The sequence below is a fragment of the Rhopilema esculentum genome, chromosome 6, assembly GCF_057945365.1.
Source record: "Rhopilema esculentum isolate cy_ngs chromosome 6, ASM5794536v1, whole genome shotgun sequence".
In the NCBI taxonomy this organism is placed as follows: domain Eukaryota; kingdom Metazoa; phylum Cnidaria; class Scyphozoa; order Rhizostomeae; family Rhizostomatidae; genus Rhopilema; species Rhopilema esculentum.
The window spans coordinates 12,583,588-12,603,782 of NC_142820.1; the positions used below are offsets into that span (position 1 = coordinate 12,583,588).

General features: G+C 37.4%; 2 protein-coding genes across 3 annotated transcripts; one reads left to right on the plus strand and one right to left on the minus strand.

Moving 5' to 3' along the window:
- Positions 1-1,811: 1,811 nt before the first annotated feature.
- On the minus strand, positions 1,812-16,492 carry LOC135685993 (uncharacterized). 2 transcript variants are annotated; one of them, XM_065202122.2, is made up of 5 exons: positions 16,380-16,465; positions 14,554-14,600; positions 12,118-12,216; positions 6,308-9,683; positions 1,813-4,978 (listed from the first exon to the last, which is right to left on the minus strand). In XM_065202122.2, exons 2-5 carry the CDS (start codon positions 14,572-14,574, stop codon positions 4,731-4,733), a joined length of 3,744 nt encoding a protein of 1,247 aa, XP_065058194.2. In that variant the 5' UTR covers positions 14,575-14,600; positions 16,380-16,465; the 3' UTR covers positions 1,813-4,730. The 2 variants fall into 2 exon arrangements, with proteins under 2 accessions (XP_065058196.2, XP_065058194.2); XM_065202124.2 differs by lacking the exon at positions 12,118-12,216 and having other exon boundaries at positions 1,812-4,978; positions 16,380-16,492.
- On the plus strand, positions 16,447-18,579 carry LOC135686319 (uncharacterized). Its single transcript, XM_089108906.1, has 2 exons — positions 16,447-17,039; positions 17,971-18,579. The coding sequence occupies exons 1-2, from the start codon at positions 16,569-16,571 to the stop codon at positions 18,520-18,522; spliced, it is 1,023 nt and encodes a 340-aa protein (XP_088965032.1). The 5' UTR covers positions 16,447-16,568; the 3' UTR covers positions 18,523-18,579.
- Positions 18,580-20,195: the final 1,616 nt, after the last annotated feature.

Below are 20,195 nucleotides of genomic sequence, written 5' to 3' on the forward strand. Positions count from 1 at the left end.
ATTTTAAAATACCCCCGAGGTATTTTCATTTTAAAATGAATGTTGTGAATTATATGCCACACAGTTAGATTGACAAAATGTATTGCAGAGGTTTGTGACATCAACTTAAAAATTTCAGGTAATTATTTTCTAATCAGGTAATTTTGTAGTCCACCCCCCCCCCCCCCCAACAAGGCTTGCCTCGTGATGGCCCTGGGTTGACAACAGTGGCGGATTTTTTGGGGGCATGGAGGGGTTCGGCCCCCAATCGCGTTTTTGTTCTTCTTACCGAACCGACTTGAGTGATCAAAATCCTAAATTTCATTGGAGTGGAGTGGAGGGCGAGAGAACAATGACATCAGAGAGGTGCTATTGATGAATAGCTAAATCTAGCCATTTTAAAAACAATAGGCCAAAAGTGCTGTATAAAAAATGTGTACTTTCCTCGTAAAATCAAAGGATCGTTCAAAATCTTGAAACAATATTGAAAATAACAGCCACAGCTTTTTCTTGTGAGCGTATTGCCTTCCATTTATTGACTTCCATTCAAGATTCTACTTAGTCTCTTTGTTTGTATGGAACTGGCATATCTTTTTCGTGTATCTTATACCTCGTGAATCTTTCGTGCTTTTATCATGAAGCATTAGTGAAATTATGGGACTATGAATAACGTTTGGTATAATAACTGACCTCACACACCAAAAACAGATATATTGTAGAGTAGGGGCGTGTCAGGGTTTTTTAAGAACGTAGGTTGCTACACCTTGGCAATAAATGATTTTCAAAGCTAAAAACGTGCTGGCTAGAGCTCCCTAGTAAGTTATTCCTTTCCTTTTTCTTATAATAATATAGTTTCTTAATAACAAAGGTTTGAACAAAAAGGTGCACAAATTGACGAGTTGCTTTCTTAAATAGACATATCAGACATATTAAATAGACAATACTTCTCTATATAAATAATATTTCACTTTTTCCATGGTTACAGAATGGTTATGAGAAAATTTAAGGTAATGGACATGTCAGGTATGTTTTGCTTACGCAATGCTTTTCAAAATAACTATCCATAAAGAGACAAAGTTTGTAAAAACATTGAAGTATATTCTGTTAAACGTATAAATATTATCGTAAATAAATAATTATTTAAACTCAGAAGGTAGAAATCTTGTCTAAACACGAGCGCTGCATACATGCAGCTGACGAATCATTTTAAAGGTTGACTTGTGGTCCCCCACAAGTATGGTTGAATTCTGTTGAGCCTCGATTTAAAACGAATCATTGTGGGGCTCTGAGGCTATAATAAATCTTAAAATTTTCTTACAACTGTTTATATTTCTACACCTCGCAGCATTTTTTTGATAAATCTACCTATTACAATTAAGGAACTGGAAAGTTCTACTAACACGATACTAGCTCAAGTGTACCTCAAGTTGAGGGGTAAAATTCATGTCTTTTTTCTTTACTCAAAAAACTCATTTAGGTAAAAAGTAAAACTTGCGAAAAAATTCAAGCCTGTCTATTAATTTCATAAATTCTTGAATTTTGACAGTTTTAGAAAAAGTTCGTATAACAATCAAGAAATTAAGAAAATGCAATACTAAATCTTGAATAGGATGAACAGACGCAGTAACACGACCCAATACATGTGGCTACCAGAGAAATTGCAGGGATATTTTGGTAATCCTTGAGTAACAGCGCGTGATCAATAAAAAATTTTCTGTGGCGGCAAACAATTGCCTTCGGGGGTTTTAAAGACCCCGCCCTTGCCGTCGCATCTCAAAAAGGGAATCAGCTTTTTGTTTTCCAAAACCCTATTCACTGTTTTGTCATGTTGTTAGGAAATTGCAATGGTGAATTAGTTTGAGCAAAAAAGTGTCAGTGTCAGCACATTTATAAAGAGCACATTTCAATATAGATCGTCCAAAAGCTTATCTTTACAAACTCAAATCTTCAATGTCTCTTTAGTAATAATTATCGAGATTGTTGAAGGAAAATAGTGCCTGCCTTTGTGGAACGTGCCATTACAATTTTAAAGTCGTACTATGCTATCACAATTTAAGGTTTTAACATTAAGTCTTCGTATCGACGTCTCAAGAAGCAGGGAGCATATTACAGATTGAGGAGGCTAAAGCTTTTTCGGGGTCCTAGCATGCTAAAAACAAAGAGCAAGACGATTTTTTGTATGGTTTGAGTACATTTTGGAAAAAACTTTGAGGGCCCCCGTAACCCCCGCTTTCGCAGTCCATGCAACGTCCAAAGGTATAGAAGTTGTTCTTGGAGAGACATCTGTGCAGTCTCTCTGCGAGGGCTTCTATTTACCCTTGGTACCAGAGCCTCATTCATCGGGGGGCAAAGAATTTTCCGTGACTGATTTCTAACTATAATTCTAAGACTGATTAATGGACACACTGGTACCCAGGGTTACTTCAACCCAACTGCACTGCCATTCCCACTCTCTCCAAGAACATTTAAACTTTTGGGCGTCGAAATGTTATGAATTGGTTAGCGAAAGAAAGACAGCCAATAATCAAACTTGAGACTTAACTTTGTCCAATCTTGGTCTGCATAATCTCTACTTCTCCTATTAAGGTGCTCTCTGTTTTTTCATTGAACTTTGTTCGTTGCATGTTAATTTATTTGTCTTTCTAATCACATGGCCTATTTTTATGGTGCAAATAGACGACAAGGGTTGGTTCTTTAGGGTCGAGCAGTATATAGCTAACTTTTTACTAATATATCACATTAACTGTAAATTTATTTTACTTCGAGTTTGCACAATTTGCATTCTGCAAAGTGATTGGCCTGGAAACGTGCAATAAAAACGAATGTGCGGCTATCGCAAAAAGAAATTAAACCCGAAATGCTGCTACGTGAAGCACTTTTGACCACCCATGATCAGTTAATACCGAGCCACGAAGATCTACTCAATGAGAAGCTTCTTAACAAACTGCTAAACCGGCTGTAATACCTCAATGCTTCGGTCAATGGGAATCAAATTCACAGTTTTAAGATAAACCATGCTAGAAAGGTCATGAGGCATAAAGATAAAGCTGTGGCACAAAACCTCCACAGACGACTTGGCACTTGGCAGAGCACGGTCGTCTTCACTTAGCTAGCACTTTTCAAGTCAATCTACAAACGAAAAAGCTGCTATTGTGTAGACAAGGAGTTGGTTTTTTCCCTTGGACTCCAGTGGTAATCACCCTATAGACTAGACACGCAGTGCTGTTGAACATAATTTAGCATAATTTGCAACACGAAGCTATACATCGAGCGACAACGCGATTTTGGAAATCTAACAACAAAGAACACAATTTTGGAACATGTACTTTTGTTCAGGAAGAAAACACTAGCTTAACGAAAGTTAGTCTTCGTCTGTTGTTTCCTTACAGGATTTTCATTATCACAACAATCTTAAGTTTATAATCAAAATTTAGAAGTACGCGGAGAGTAAAAGGGTATGTTGTAATCACAATATGGTACACCTTATACAATAACTCATACTTGAGCACAATGTGGAATGGGCTTTGGGCATACTGTTGGCATTGGGGGTCCTGATGGTATTGGGGTAACTAGTTGTTTTGGGTGCACTGGTGGTATTGGAGGCATTAGATGTATTGGGGGCACTGGTGGTATTAGGGACATTAGATGTATTGGGGGCATTAGATGTATTGGGGCACTGGTGGAATTAAGGGGCACTGGTGGTATTTGGGGCACTGGTGGTATTAGGGACATTAGATGTATTGGGGGCATTAGATGTATTGGGGCACTGGTGGAATTAAGGGGCACTGGTGGTATTTGGGGCACTGGTGGTATTAGGGGTCCAGGTGGTATTGGGGGTCCAGGTGATATTGTAGGTCCAGGTGGTATTGGGGGTCCTGATGGTATTGGGGGAACTAGTTGTATTGGGGGCACTGGTGGTATTGGGGGCACTGGTGGTATTGGGGGCACTGGTGGTATTGGGGGCATTAGATGTATTGGGAGCACTGTAAGCAAAAATAAAAATTGCTTATATGCCCACTGCTTCAAATAATACAGGAAAAGTAGAATATCAGATAATCAAACATCCATATGCAAGATCTATAAACAACTTTTACAATTATAGCTTTGGCGAAGTGGTTCAGTTCGAGACAGCTAAATTGTTAAATTGCAAACCAACCTTCTTTTACTTTCCAGTCTTTCTATTGGCCTTATCTATCTTATCTTACGGCAAGTATTCGACCAAAACAGGGCTAAAAATCTAACCTTTTAAAGGTTTAAAACACGAAATGACATTACACAAGAAGCTGACAAAAGTTTGTGTAAAGATAGGCCCAGGAATATTATGACGATTCTTGTCCAAATCATAAAATTCCAACAAAAATCAATCTACGGAAAGGAAAATCTGTAGCTGATTAACTCAGTGATAATGTTCCTGAGGCGCCAGAGTGTTTACATTTTTCAGATGGGTTCTTCTCAGTTGAAGTCGTCAGGGTAGCCATGTTTCTATTTCGACGTGGATTTCTAGCTGACGACAACTCTACAACAAAATCCAGTCTGGTTATGTTATTACAGTCTGGCGATGTTCAATTACGTTATGATTTTCAGTGCTCAGCAAACGAGCAATTTCTAGCTCTTGAAAATCAGTGTACCTTTTCGTACGCACTTGAAAACGGATAGCAAATACATCGAGAGTCGTAAATTGACCTCAACAACTAGCGAGGCAAACCCTATCCAATGGACGTATTAGAACCCCTGTTCAATGTAGGCATCTTCTACGAATTCATCAATATATCCTTCTCTATTTCCCTTTGCCTTCTAAGAATCTCCTCGTTCTTTTCTCTAATTTGCTTAATTCTCGCGTCAAGTTCAAATTCCTCTTCGTTTTTGACGGTTACAACTTCTTTATCTGGCGTTCTCCTTGCTGGCAACGGTTTTAGATTGATGGCGATGTTCTTAGATTTGGAGATGACTGACTTCCCAAGGCGAGAGAATACTTTACGCTTTGGAGGTGTCGGGGCGTCTAAAAAGCAAATCGGATTTGATAAGGTAACTTGCAAATACTTCTTTTAATAAATTTGGTAATTAGCTTTCACCTTTAGTAATGTTTTTAGTGGAAAATTCGACAAAGCGTAAGAAATCCGACAACAACTTTTTAAAATTGTCTGTACCAAAATGTTTAAGCTAAGCTTACAACACGAACAAAAGAGCTAGATCAAGAAGATTAAAAAATAGCGAATAAATCTAGAGTATCTAAGCGCGAAAATATCAGTAGGAAAAGTGAAGAAAAATATAAGATGGAAAATCCATATTTGAAGAAAATCAAAAGCAAAAACAGTCACGATAGGGTTATACAGGGTTCAGAGAAAAGAGAAAAAAAAGTTCACATTCTACTCTCAGAACACGCCTTATAGTTATAAGTTTATTCGATCATAAATCGCCCTTGTTTGTAAGCCTCCCTTAGCAAAATGGGTTTAAAAAAATGTAAGTCGCAACCATACAACCATGGAGAGATCCTTGGTTTGAAATGACGGGCGCAAAAACTGATAAAACCTGACGATAGACTTAAACCAAAGGATTAAACCATAAAATAGACATTATGGAATCAACAAAAGCGCCCAGAAGTATTTCTTCCTCATATTATCATCCTCAACTTCCAGGGAAGCAGAAAAGTTTGACAGAATCTGGGAAGCCTTCTTCGTTTATAATCCACCCTTGATTATAAATCGCAGCAAAACGTGGCAAAAAAATATAAGCCGCGGGTATTTTTTCTCCTAAAAAAATTTTCAAGGTCATTAGTTAGGGCATTTCAAAGCTTACAAGATCAAGGGAGGAAGGAAATGTTGTGGAATAGAGATTGTGCGTTTGGCTTGGAAAGGGTGAGCCCTGGAAGGGTGTCTGGTATTGCGTGACTTGGGATCATGTCTCTGATCTCCTGAAATCAATGGCCAAGGTAAAATTTATAAAAAATTTATAGAATAGAAAAATATATAAAAATAGCGAGATCAGCAACACAGCGCTGATGGAAGAGAGGCTGGAGAGACAAGGTGAGGTTGCAGTTATTGACCAGCGCCGCATGGGAGAGAGGCTGGAGAGACTAGGTGAGGTTGCAGTTATTGACCAGCGAATGACTTTGGATTGGTCTTTTTCAAGGAGGCGTAAGGAAGATGTAGAAGCAGCACGCCAAATATGGGAGCAGTACTCCAGGGAAATATGGGTTTAGGACGTAAAGATTGTTAAGAGTTGTGCTAGTTAGAAGAATCCACGTGCTCTATCGCAAAGCTATAGAAAACGGACTCCACCGACGGTGGAATTTTGCTAAGGAAAAATCATGATATAAAACTGGACTTACCATCAGCATCGCCAGTAGAAATCTCCACGACTGCAGAAGACAAATCAGAGCCAGGGTTTGAAATTACTCTCCTCACGCTTCTATGATGGCGGTCATCAAACTTCCTTTGTACAATCCTTGAATTTGTAACAACACCAAACTCAATATCATCTTCTTTCATCAGTGGCTCAATCTCCTTTCTTTCAATCATTACACTCTTACCGCTAGAAAGTCTTTTTAAAAACGTTTTAGTATCTCCCAACAATTGTTCTGAAATAGCTTCCTGGTTCTCTCTGCTTTTTTCAACAGTTCGTATTTGACTGGCTTCGGTTGATTGCTCACTCACACGCGTGACTCGTCGATGGCCCTTTGCAAGCAGTTTGCCGCCATCATTCGTCACCGATTTCTCTGATACACTTACTCGTCGCGATAGTCGTTCAGAAACAGGTTTTTTAACATTTTCAAGGGTTATTTCCATCAATGGCCGAGGTGCTTTTTCATTTTCTTCCTGTTTAGCAGAATCAGTAGTTTTCTTAACAGTATTTGAGTTCTTGGAATAACTTTTTTCGGCATTGCTCTTTGACCTATCATGTTTGCTTCCTGAATCAGATCTCGTTGAGTCTTTGACTTTATCCGACGATTCTTTCGACTTTCCTATGCTATTGATGGCAAGTTTTTGCTCCATTAGCGGTTTTGGTTTCTCTTCCTTCTTCTGGGGTGCACTCTTACTCGACTCATCTTGCACCACAGCTGATTTTCCCTCAGACGTGACAACTTTTGTTACATCTTTAGGCTCATTTTCAGTCCTTTCTGGTGACTTTGCGTTCCTACTTTCGGGTAACCTCTTTTGCTCCTTGACCTTTTGAACCTCATCTTTTCCACCTTTGACCTCTTTCTCTTTAGATTCCGACTCTATTTTCTTGTTAACTTCTCTGTCTTTTACCGTTTCAGCTCCTTTGCCTCTCTGCCCTACCTCTGATCTGCGTTTCTCTCTATCATACGTCTTTCTATCCGGTGTTCTCTTACGATCTCTACTAGATTGGCGCATTCGCTCATCTTCTCGTTGCCGTGACAAAGTCTTTTTCCTTTCTATACCCGACCTATCATACCTGTCTGTTCTATCTCGATGGCTAGTACTACCCCTGCTACCTGCATAGCGCTGTTTTCGTTCGGATTCTCTTGATTGCCCACGACCTCTCTGACCTGTGTCCCTTGACCTAGACCGCGAGCGATATCTTCTTCTATCTCTGTAGCCTCCTCTTGAATCCTTGTGGGAATCATTTGTCCTAGACCCTAAGGGCTCTCTCTGTTTTTGCTTTGACCTGTCATCACTTTCCCTCCGCCTGCCCCAATCATTTTTACTAGTTCTTAATGGCGACACATAGCCACGTCCCCTGTCCTTTTTAGGACTACCAGCCTTGGCCTTCACTCTGTTGTCATTATCATATGACTTCCGCTCTGAGACACGTCTCTTTCGCCGCTTAAAGTTATCTTCTTCGCTGCTGGAACTCTCTGAATCTGAAGAACCCGATTGAGAAGATCCAGAGCTTGATTCTGAATCAGATCCAGAAGATCTGCCGGATTCTGAATCGGATCTAGAGCTGCCAGATGACGAACCCGAACTACTTGATCCACTGCCAGAACAAGTACTACACGAACTTTCATCAGAACTACTCTTACTTCTACTTCGCCTATTTCTTCCCCCCTTTGAAGCAGTTTTTTCGCCATCCTTTAACTTGGACTTTTTTAGTTCAGTTTCCTTTGTTCGATAACTTTTTGGGGTTACCTTCTCATTCTGACTTTTAGTTTTCGCCTTTTCGTTCTTTTGTTCCTCTTTCGTTCCATCTTTCTTGACTTCTGCTTTCGATGCTGTCCGTTCAGTAGTCCGTTTTTCACTCGATTTTAAAACATCATCACTAATTTCCTTGCGAGCAGAATCAACAGCTCTTTTCGATTCAGAGGAAGAACTCAATGCTGAACTCTTCTTTGCCTGGATAGCCTTTTTATCTGTTTCGTCATTGCAATCTTTGATATTTTTCCCGCTTCTATTGGTTTCTGACTCCTTTCTTACATTTACTTCAACTTTGCTATCGCGTAACTCAGCTTTTTTTGATGTGGATGATAAGCCTTTGTTGTCCTTCGAATGACCTTCCTTTTGATTACTCCCAGCAGTCTCCCCTTCCTCTGACCTACCCTTAACTAACTCATCCGCCTTCGATTTTCCTTCTCTTGGTTTCTTAATCTTATCTTCAAGCAGGACTTCCATGGGTTTTCCACTGACTGCATGATGAAGTTTACTTTCTGCTTTCCCAGAATCCCTTGGTGTCTTCACATGCCCCAAATCAGACGTCTTACGCTTTCTACGGTCCTCTTCATGATGTTCATTGCTGCCTTGTTTTGATACGGTGTTGTCAGGTATTGATTCTAATTTCCTATTTGAAATTTGCTTTTCCAGGTTTACTTCACTTCTACGGACAACATCCTCCTTTGTCACCTCAGCTTCCGGCTCTTTGCTGGCCATCTCATCCTTAGTCTTCTTTGTTTTTCCAAGCAAATCCATACCTTTCGCAGGTTTACTTATCTTCGCAGGATTCTCTTCAATGACAGCCGACTCATCACTAATACTCTGTACAGTCACTGTCCTTCTACCAGAAGACACCCTCGTGATATTCTCATGCAGTTCTGCGGTCTCAATAAGTTCCTGACCATCACTGCTGTTCTCGTTACTACACTCTTTACTCTCTCGGTCATCCATGTTTTCATCATCGTCTGCTACTTTGATATCAGATTCCAATTCACCATCCTCGGCATTACTATCCCCGCCATCATCCTCTTCATCGACATCAACTCTTTCAAAATCAGCATCTTCTGATGAATCAAACCTCTCAGGGCTTTCATCCTCTTTCTGCACACTTTCACTACCATTTCTTTGCTTTTCTACATCACTACACTCATCTTCAGATCCACCAACGTTAGTAAATTCAACAGAATAAACACTATCATCATCACTTGCTTTTTGACTCCTCATTTCAATCGTGTAATCACTGTCGACATCAGAAGCTTCCTCGTCACTCTCAGGTCTCGCAAGCTTGGTAACACTTCCATTTTCAGCCTTCTTGTTACTTTCTTTCTTCAAACTGGTACTGTTCTCCTCCTGATCAGAATCTGACCCCTTTCGTGTGCTGACATCGTTCTTCACTGTCACCACGAACAGCCTATCACGTTCTTGCCTCCGAACAATTTTAACACGTGAATCAACTTTGTCTTTCTTTGAATCACCGTCTTGAGGTCTCTTATCAACAACTCTTCTTTCATGTTTTTCTCTGTCTCTTGTCAAAGATTTGGCTTCAAAATTTCGATGATAATCTGAGCTACTCCTTTTTGTGTTCCTTGTTCCCTAAAGATTAAAGACAACAAATATCAGGAAAATAAACTCCATCAAAAAGGTTAGAAAGGTTTGATGATAATTGCAAATCAAAAAGGGGCTAAAAAAATTCCCAGATCAATAAATTGAAATAACTCAAGGTAAAAATAAACTTGCAAAATAACAAATGAATAACTGTCAAAATCTTTTAAAAATCTAAAAAGAAAGATACCTTTCTCAACAGTAATTGTTCAAATACAAGCTGTTCAAATGAAAAATAAGTTACATTCAAATATTTTATGTGCCATGTAGAAAAATTCCCAAATTAAATTTTCCACAAATTTAAAAGTCCATGTGTCAGATGGCCTTACAATTTATGAAATCATAAAAGTGTGTTACATGTGTCAAAATAACAAGAAAAATATCACAAAAAAGAATAACTGGCAAAATAGAGAAAGCAGGTAAGTTAGGGAAATTGACATTATTGAAAATAAATTTTCTCTTTTATAAAAGGTGGTAATAGCCATAAGTAAACGCTGGTAACCAATTTTATAAAGTTGCTGCACAATAGCTGCCGCTGCCCCCAGGGAAGGGGGGTGGGTGTTAAATACTAATTTGATTTTGGTGCCCAGACTGTTATTTTTATAAAGACCTCTTGTAACCGCAAACTATCCTGTGAAAATAGTTTGGAATATGTGGTTGGAAAATCTCAAAATTATGTTGTTGAATTCCAGCAGAATAACCAAAGCAAAAAACGAAATTTCAGATTTCCTAAGTAACTTTCTTCCATGATTAATTCAATTCATTAAAAGGAATTCACTCCTTCATAAGGCTCCCTAGACCTGAAGCAGTGGTCGAAATAATGGCCGGTGATCGGTGAAAACCGACAGGGAAATGAAAAACACCGACGAGACACTGGCATGATTTTTGAAAAAAAACCGACAGAATATTGTGTCTGAGTGGCATTTTGTCCAGTTGAGTTTTGTTCGTGACATATTGTCCGGCGACATTTTGTCCTCGTGCGTTTTGCCCGCACCCGCCCCATCCTACTTGACGTGAGGGCCAATACATACTTTTTTATAACAACTCTGGTGACTCTAAAAAACATCTGAAAATCGAACAGCGCCCCCCCCCCCCCATTCCTCAGCTGTCTTTGAACTCATTTCGCGAGTTTTAATTTTCACCGATGACACAATTTTTCTTTATTTCGACCACTGCTGGAGGCCCTGGGGCAACTTGCTGAATGAAGCGATTATAGGAAAGATTGATTCCAAAAACCTCAATTATGTACAAAACAGATGAATCTATAGTGTTGTTAAAGAGGTGAAATAAAAAAATTCTTGCAACAATACATATGATATTAGAGGTCAGTTCTTTCTGTAAAGTCTGCATTAAAATATATCTCAAACACTAATTACTGAATTTGCTTCTTTTGCAAGGGAAGCTGAACCCCTTGACCTCCAGTAGCACAACATCACTAGGCTAAATTAGTTTTGATCTTTTTCAGTGTAATGAGGCAATTTCCTGTAAATATTTTATTTTGTTCAAAACTGTCTAGCTTTTTGCAAGGTAAAAAAACTGTGATTTTCTTGTGACCAATGGTAACACAGTCACGAGAAAAATAACACCCTGTTGGTGCCACACTCTTCGGGTCACTGGAAAATGATGGAAACGCCCACTTTCAAAATTTGGTTTTTAACTGTATGGTTAAGATAAGAATATAAATAATGTAAAATTTTGGTGTTAATTTGTTACTTCTAACTACAAAAAATGATTTTTACAGAATAGAAGAAAATTTACAGAAGAACAATGAACATATTTGGGTGTGTCACACCTCCTACACCCCCCCCCCCCTAAATCCACCCCTGCTTGCTCCTTAGGTTGCCTCTGAAATCTTGATATGGTAGGAAATACTGGCCAAGGGGAATACCATTTAAAAAGTGAAATCCTCAATCTATGGTTGAGCTTGTTTAAATTTGTCAAAGATGAAACAAAAATTATGTTTGAAACTATGAAAATGCTGAATGTTTTATTTTGTTTATACATCCTCGCCCCTGGCCAGCATGCTAAAATTTCTTAACACTTACGTCACATTCACAAAAAACTCCTCAACACAAGAAATTGCTTCTCAGAGACAACAAATTTCTTGGATGGATGATAACAATATCAGATCTGTTTAAAAGCTACACATTGGAAAAATATGAGAACTGAAGATGCTACATATCAGACTAAATCTATCAGAAATAAGTTTCAACTTTTCAAGAGATGCAAAAAATAACAAAATTTTCTATTTTTCAGTTCAACAGCTTCTACACCTAATTTTATTACCTACAATGACTTTAGATTCACAGTTTTATCAGTAGGAAATACAGTAATAGCCACCAACCATAACCCCATTGAAAATCTTCCAAATTTTGGGAGGGATTTTGAGAAAGAAGGGAAAAGTAGCGAACAAACTTGAAGATACCTTCTCAAAGTCATGTGAGCCATGAGCAACTCTCCTAGTCCTGCCATCTTCACCTCTATCTCTTCCAGAACTTTTTATAACCCGCACATCTGTCTTTTTCTACATAAAAGAGTGTCAATAAATCTTACTATCTTTAATACAGACATATATTATACCTATTTGAGGTAGATTATATGGTTAAACATTTGTTTTGAATTCAGAGAATTGGCAAGTGAAGAAAGACATTTTTCTCCTGAGTAAATTCAACTGGAAAATTTTTATAAATAGATATCAACATCCTTAGTAATATAAAAAATTACAGTGTTGCAAAATTTGGGGCCTCTTGCATACCCACTTTTTCTGTTTAGTTTAATAAATGTACCTATCTTTAATATCCTCTAAGGGAATTGTTGTGGCATTATTTGGTCCATAACTTCATATTATCATTTTAAATGATGGTAGTGTAACGGTTGGCTTTAGTGTGTGATATATTTCGTAATATCTCAGTTGCATGTTATAGTCACATGTGCTGTTGAGTCCTGTTGTGTCAGTTAACGTCTTTCTAATGGCAATGTGTTTGTCTGTCAACATGTATTGTGACGTTCGTATTGTTCTCTTAATTACTTTCCGTCAATGTTCACTTTAGAGTTAGTCTTGCTGTTGAACGAATAAAGACAACATCAGAATAGAGTCTCTCTCGTGTTCTACTTATTCGGGGCTTAGGCCCATTGGCCTAGCCCCATCGTATCTTCACCATCCTAAGAAGAACCCGACTAACATAAAACGTTACATTTGGTGACAGAGGTGGGATGGTGGTGAAGAGAGGAAAGGACGTCGGAAGCAGAGTAATAAGTTGTTTCACTCGCGGTGGTGAAGAGAGAGGTCTGTCTTTTGCTTCAAACTAACGATTTTTTCAATTTGGCTAATTACTAATTACCGTTGGGCTCAAGACCACTGTTGCTGACATCACTTATCGGAGAAAAGAATACGCAACAATGACATTCAAGAGAAATCAGACGACGCCATTATTATCGTAAAATAGGAAGTGGGTGCTGGCCATGAAGGGTTGCAGCAGGAGGACGGAGGATTCTCCCGATTTGACATTTATTTTCAAAGATGCTGTTTTGAAGCTGGGAACACCAAGCGATGTTGTAGGCACTACCTTTGCTTGCCGGTTTATGCCTCCGGGCCTTAATGACTCTTTGGACCTTTTTTATTTTTAGTCGTTTGTTTCTAGGGATGTTCATTTTAACGTATTTACTTTTTGTAGAGAGGGGATGATGTAACGGTTGGCTTTAGTGTGTGATATATTTCGTAATATCTCAGTTGCATGTTATAGTCACATGTGCTGTTGAGTCCTGTTGTGTCAGTTAACGTCTTTCTAATGGCAATGTGTTTGTCTGTCAACATGTATTGTGACGTTCGTATTGTTCTCTTAATTACTTTCCGTCAATGTTCACTTTAGAGTTAGTCTTGCTGTTGAACGAATAAAGACAACATCAGAATAGAGTCTCTCTCGTGTTCTACTTATTCGGGGCTTAGGCCCATTGGCCTAGCCCCATCGTATCTTCACCATCCTAAGAAGAACCCGACTAACATAAAACGTTACAGTAGAAAAACAAAACAAGTATGTTTAATCCTTGGACATATTTTGTTTTATCACCATAACATAGAAGAAATTCATGATTTGTCTTCTTATTAACACAGATGAATACCAAACAGATATTTAGGCATTTAATTTCTAAACTATTATAAAAAGATCCTGTTACTAATAACCTTCTACCAAACTTTTCTTACTTAAGAAAGCAACAATTGTATGTTATTTTTGGGCATCAAATACAGGCCTTGTGAGGAGCAAAAAGCAGGAGCTTGTCAAACTCAGCACCTTCAACTTTCTAGGTGCTCAATTGAGCATCATCAAATATCATCAATAACAAAATTTGGCTTTCCGCATTTAATTTTTAGACAGCATAAACATGCTAGGTACTTTATCAATCAAGCTCCTAGAACTTTCTAGGGGGTTCCAGAGGTACTAGATTGAGCCTGACCGCTTCTCCTTGCAAGGCCTTATTGAATAGAGCATTTTACATACTTGAACACAATGGTAGAGTACTTATGGCGAAGAATGCCTTAAAATCATCAGTTTTAGAGGGATAACATCTTTTTAAACCATTCAACACTGTTTAAAATCATGTCTTAAAATAGAGTAAAGTTACTTAAATACAATACAGTAAATGTCTGAAAAAAAATGTCAATCAAGCAAAAGTGATTTTAACTTATCTATTTGCATTTGATGTAGCCCTTGTAACATATGCCTGACTTTAAATGATTTGCTACTATTGATACTAAATTTGATTCAATAAGTAAATGATACATTTGAATTATAAATATATAGTTTGGTAATATTTTAGTTACTTATCAGAAACTAGTTTTTCATTAATTAATATTCTCAAATACCTCAAATGCAGTTGACATCATTAAAATTCTGTTGAAATCATCTTTTACTACAAATCAGAAATAATTTTCATATCAGCATCTAGACAACAACTTTGAGTACAATCAAAATGGAAAGAATTTGCTTCTTTTAAAAACTCTTCACACCATTTCCAAAAAAATTTAAATGAAGGATCAAATTGGGAAAAAATAAGGACCAACCACAAACAATGATTAGCATTACAGGTTCAAAATGAAGGTAATAAAAATAAGTGCAAACATTTCTGAGAAGTTTAAAGTTGCTTTTGGCAAATCAAACAGCTTCTGAAAAATGGTTTTGGCCATTTTTCCTACCAATCTCAATGCAATAAAAGGCTGTTATCATTTTGAAACATTTTCAATGTGTATTTCTTGATGCTAGAAGTCATGCAGATGGAAAATTGAGAGAAAGTCACACCCAATTTTGATAAATGCTAACCATTGTTAGAAAGGTGAAGTGAAATTTAATAGGAGGACAAAAGCTAAAACAGCAAAAATAAATTGAGATGCTATATCCAAATTTGAAAATGGCTTTGAAAAATGCAAACATTTCACAACATACTATAAGTGAAACGAATGTGAAAGTGAAATGAAATGTGAATATGAAATGTGAAATGTAAGTGAATGTGAAATGTTTGCTTTTTTCAAAGCCATTTTCAAATTCTGTACTGCCAAAAAATTGTTCATATCAAAATTTATTTAACAGACTTATTCTGAAAATAAAACATTCATTGTATAACAATACTAAACAATCAATCACTTAATCAATTTACAATACAAAGAAATAGCAAATTTGAACCCTAAAAATAATCTGGACATAAAAACAGAAATCAAGTCCAGGAAGAGAAAAATCAACAGGAGAACAGAAAGTTATAACTTATGACGCAGCCCTAGCCCTAGCCCTATACTTAATGACTTATGTGTAGCTCATATGTGATGTAGAAAGCATGTATGGAAATAACAGAGCACTTGGAAACACATTGATTTGTAATGTATTCATTGCACAGATCCTAAGTATAATATAGGTTTTTCACTGGCAGTAAAATGAAATAAATAATTAATAAAATAAAAACCTATTTAAGTAAATATCACCAAGTGTAAGTATAGTCCTTATTATAATAAATAAAATTAGGCTAGAAAATATGTAATGCCATATTTAAAATGCCATTCCTACACAAAAAAACAGGATTCAAGGTAAATTTGTAGATTTTTATTGTACATATATCAAAACTTATTTATCCACAGATACACCACTAGTTAGAACATTATTTAGACTGTGGGCAGATTTTTTGAAATATTTTAAAAGGCCCTGGCTCCTCTGTCTAAATAAGAAACTAATCAATGATAGTCTTATCTTGAATTGCTAGCTAGAATGTTTAATGATACTTATAACAGGTTTTCTTTCACACTAACACATACGAAATTCGTCGACACAGTGAATATTAAATGGCAACATTACTTTATACATACTCCCTTTCGAATCCCCTGTTTAAAGCGATGTTTACTTAAAGGAGCATATTTAAATAAAAGAAACCTCTTTTATGAATTCATACTGTATTACTACTACAAATTTGTGTGTCTCTCAATCCGAACACAATGGCCTTACAAGCAACCCTACTACAAAAAGATAGATCAGGCCTAAAACTAACGTAACATAAAGTTTTTATTTTATCAATTGATCCTTCATTTTGACTTGAGACAAACTTATCGAAAGAAGAACTAAAGAATGCCCAATAGCTTGTAATATACAGTCTAAAACATTGAAGATGATGTCGTCCTGATCTCTACGTGAAAAGTTTACAAATTCTTACCTCGACCGCCATGTTTGATTCTTGGCGAGACAACGTGTACGCATGCGTTCTAGCCGGGCACCAGAAGGTTTCAAGGGGCCAAAGGACGTCCTCTTTTCCCGTCAAATCGAAGCAAAGCAGCTGTCCTGTGACACGCGGAACCTAAATTTCTGCATTTACAGTCATTAAATACTCAGATTTTCATCAGAAATGGCAAACAAGTCAGGACGCACCATCGTCTTACCAGTGGATGCATCAGATCACAGCGAAAGAGCATTTAACTGGTATTTGAGCAACCTAAAGCAAGATGGCGACCGTTTGTCAATCATCAGCGTTGTCGAGCCACCAAAAATTCCAGCTTCTTTCTTCAGTCCTGTGGTGGTGTCAGATGAGTACAAGAACGATATCGAAGATGCCATCAAAGTAGCTAAGGAAACTGTAAAGAAGTACGAATCAAGATGCCAGGCTGCCGGCCTAAAATGCTCAGTGACGACTGAGACCTCAGATTTCGGCCCAGGTGAAAAGATCTGCGAAATTGCAAGGAAGCAAAATGCAAGTGGTATTGTGATGGGATCCAGGGGACTGAATATTATCAGAAAAACCCTTCTTGGCAGTGTCAGTTCGTATGTTGTCAACCATGCCGATGTGCCAGTTGTCGTGACACCACCTGGGGAAAGCAAGTAAAAAGACTGCTGCAAAATCGACATTTCTTTATCACCTAGGACTTGAAATTATGATTGACTAAAGTAAGGTTGTTAATTGAAAAGTAAGTGTGGTACTAAAGAACAAAGCTAATAAAATTTGTAGCAGTTTTGTGTGATAAAAATGGTTACTTTGAGATAACGCAAATTCTATAGTGTTTCCTTTTTGATGTTCTCCCTCTTGTAAATGCACATCTGTGCAGACAAATTCATTCAGTTAATTGGTTGATTAAAGTATGAATTTTCTCGTGAAAAAGATTTGGTTTGTAACTTTTTTCCGAGATTCGAAAGGAAATAACAGAAGTCTCTGCACATGCTGTCTAGCATACATCGATTTTGAACAAAAAAACATCTGCGAAATGGAACAGAGTTTTGGTGATGGGGTTCTAGTTTGCTACTAGTTTCTTGGGTTTAGTTTCTAAAAATTTAGCTCATGAACTGGGGATAAATTTCTAAAAACATGATACCTTTCCTGGAATAAAATCCAGGAAGCAAATGATTTTATAAATTTTTAATTTCTAATAAAAGTAGCTTTAACTATTATGCTTTTCTGGTGGTTTGTTATTTTTATGACCATTCTTACAGGAACTAAAAAAGGAACTATAAATCTTTTTATTACAATATCTTCATTTTTTCTGATCCTCTATATTCTAAAAACTTATTTTTAAAACTAAAAACTAAAAACTTAATAACATGATTTTGAGCCTACTATCATTCTTAAAAGGGAGATTCAATTACTTGCAATGTCTTTCTTCATCACGAAAACATTTAAGGAACTAAAACGTACTAGCAAATTACAAGCTTGAAGTGTGCAAAACCTAATCATTATTTAAAGACTTAAGTCTGAAAATTACACAATAACAAGCAAAAAGTTTTACAGGCTGAAGGTCGATGTGAGGTATGCTTTCTAGTTAAAAGTAACACCGAAAAGAGGCCAAAGGTTAACACGTTCGAAGCTTGTCCAGCAAGTCAACTGGGAAGGCAAGATGTCGCAGAAAAGGTTTATTTTTATGTCAGTTGATGGCTCCGAACATAGTGACAGAGCATTTGACTGGTACCTAAAGAACATGAGAAAGCCTGGAGACAAAATCGGAATTGTTAGCGTCATCGAACCGCCGACCTTTCCCGCCACATTCATGATGATGGGTCCAGTTGTTGTTCCAGAAGAGTGGAATGCAGAAATTCAAGATTCCATGGATAAATCGAAGTTAATCGCGGAGAAGTACGAGAAAAAATGCCAGGAGCATGGTTTGGAGCATCAGGTACTGATGGATACTGCTTGCACAATAGGTGGGCCCGGAGAGACGATTTGCCAGCTTGCCAGGGAAAATAATGCAAGCAGCATCGTGCTTGGATCGAGAGGCCTAAATACTGTACGAAGGGCTCTTATTGGCAGTGTTAGCTCGTATGTGCTTGGACATTCGCCAGTACCTGTTGTCATAAATCCACCAAAGCATGAATAAACCAAGATAGGTAACAAAATGCCCTTTTTTGTGTCTCCAATGTGCAGATGTTTTTGCAGGTACAAGCTGCTGTTCATTAGACAAGATAAACTATATGAATTTTCTTGATCAAATAGCAACAGGATACACTTGGAATTGAAATCGGTGTAAGAGATCAATCAAAGCTTACATTAGTGTGTTCTTCATGTAAAATAAGCGAATCTGTGTGTGAAAGAAACATGGAAGAAAAATACTGTTTGTTTTTTATATATCTGAGCCAAATCATGTCTTTCAATTTCAGGATTTTAAGATTCTTATAATCTACTATTCCTTTGAGTTAGTTAGTACAATGCTGTCGAAAGTGAGGGGGCTGGAGCCCCCTTCCTCCCACAAAATAATTGTCACGCAGACTATATTTCGTTTATAACAGGGTACTGACAGCCCCCCTCCAATATGAAGTTGGTTGTGAGGACACTGTAGTAAAAGTGGTTTCTGCCTTTGATAATACATAAATATTTTGGTACTTGTACCAAAAAATTTGCAGTAGCAGATTAATTAAAGAAACAATTCTGTGACAGAGCAATATTATAATTCTTATGAAGATCAAAATGCTCAATTATTAGTAGATTGTCTTTGTATAAGGAACATCTATGAGAATACAACACTAAGCTAATTGACATAAGTTTAAAGGCCGTAGGTCACATCTAGTAGCTAAAAAAGGAATTGCATTTTAAGCAAACATCGATAAGGACTGTGCAGCACATTTTTAATTGAGGGCGATAAAAAGTTTTTGAGAGGCTATACATGCTAAAAACTAAGAGCAAAGTGGTTTTTGTATGTTTTTAAGTAAAGTTTAGAAATTACTGGGGGTCAAGCCCCCTCAGCCCAGGACTACACCCCCTGTTACTGCTGATGTTGTAAAGTAACAAATATTTAACATTCCCGATCATGGTTTTCTGGATTCAAAGGCTATAGACTTTGGCACAAAGAGCTTTTGTGCCAGTTTTTGGTGTGTTGGGATGTGAAGTTGTTCAATCAGATAAGCTGATAATTAAACTAATTTTGCAAACATTCTGTTTATGGTACAGGATTGTGGAAAATGATGTTTGCACTTTTCAAAGCCATTTTGAAAGCAATTTTATAAAGACAAAACAGTGATTTTTATAAATCTATGAATGTTTGAAACTGAAATTTCATGCCTATTGTACATCAAAGCAATCAACAGGCACTTGTGTTTTGAGCCATCTATCAATAAAGAATTGACCAATCAATATACTACATGTTACTTCTCAGCCATAGGTATTTGAGACATGGGGGCTGGGGAGGGGGGCTTCAGGCCTCCTAATCAGGCAAAAATTTACAAATTTCAGGCCTAATCAATCAAGCAATTTTATCTCAACAAAGCAATTATAGTTTTCAAACAAGACCAATCATAAGCCAAGCTAAATGCTTGGCCACTGCTATGCCCATGAACTCAGCTGCTTATTGATGGGCTAGTAGTTGATTGACAAATGGCCTAAGCCATTCATGTGTCTGTCAATTACCTTTAAAGCAAACTTTTTTCAGACTAGCAGTCATTTTCTCCAAAATACTTGTAAGGCTGGGAAAACCCTCCTTCACAAACCTTGCTTAGCAAAACCTGTTTATCTGCTTGTTCTTCTCATTTTTCAACCAAGGACAAAGTTATTTTATGG

What these genes read in the sequence shown, in the direction of transcription:
- LOC135686319 (XM_089108906.1), top strand. Translation starts at nt 16,569, where the DNA reads ATGGCAAACAAGTCAGGACGCACCATCGTCTTACCAGTGGATGCATCA. An exon ending in CACCACCTGGGGAAAGCAAG is followed by an intron (nt 17,040 to 17,970) that starts TAAAAAGACTGC and finishes TATGCTTTCTAG; the next exon opens with TTAAAAGTAACACCGAAAAG.
- LOC135685993 (XM_065202122.2), bottom strand. Translation starts at nt 14,574, where the DNA reads ATGATGTCAACTGCATTTGAG. An exon ending in GCTCACATGACTTTGAGAAG is followed by an intron (nt 9,684 to 12,117) that starts GTATCTTCAAGT and finishes TTTAATCTTTAG; the next exon opens with GGAACAAGGAACACAAAAAG. An exon ending in TTCTACTGGCGATGCTGATG is followed by an intron (nt 4,979 to 6,307) that starts GTAAGTCCAGTT and finishes TTTGCTTTTTAG; the next exon opens with ACGCCCCGACACCTCCAAAG.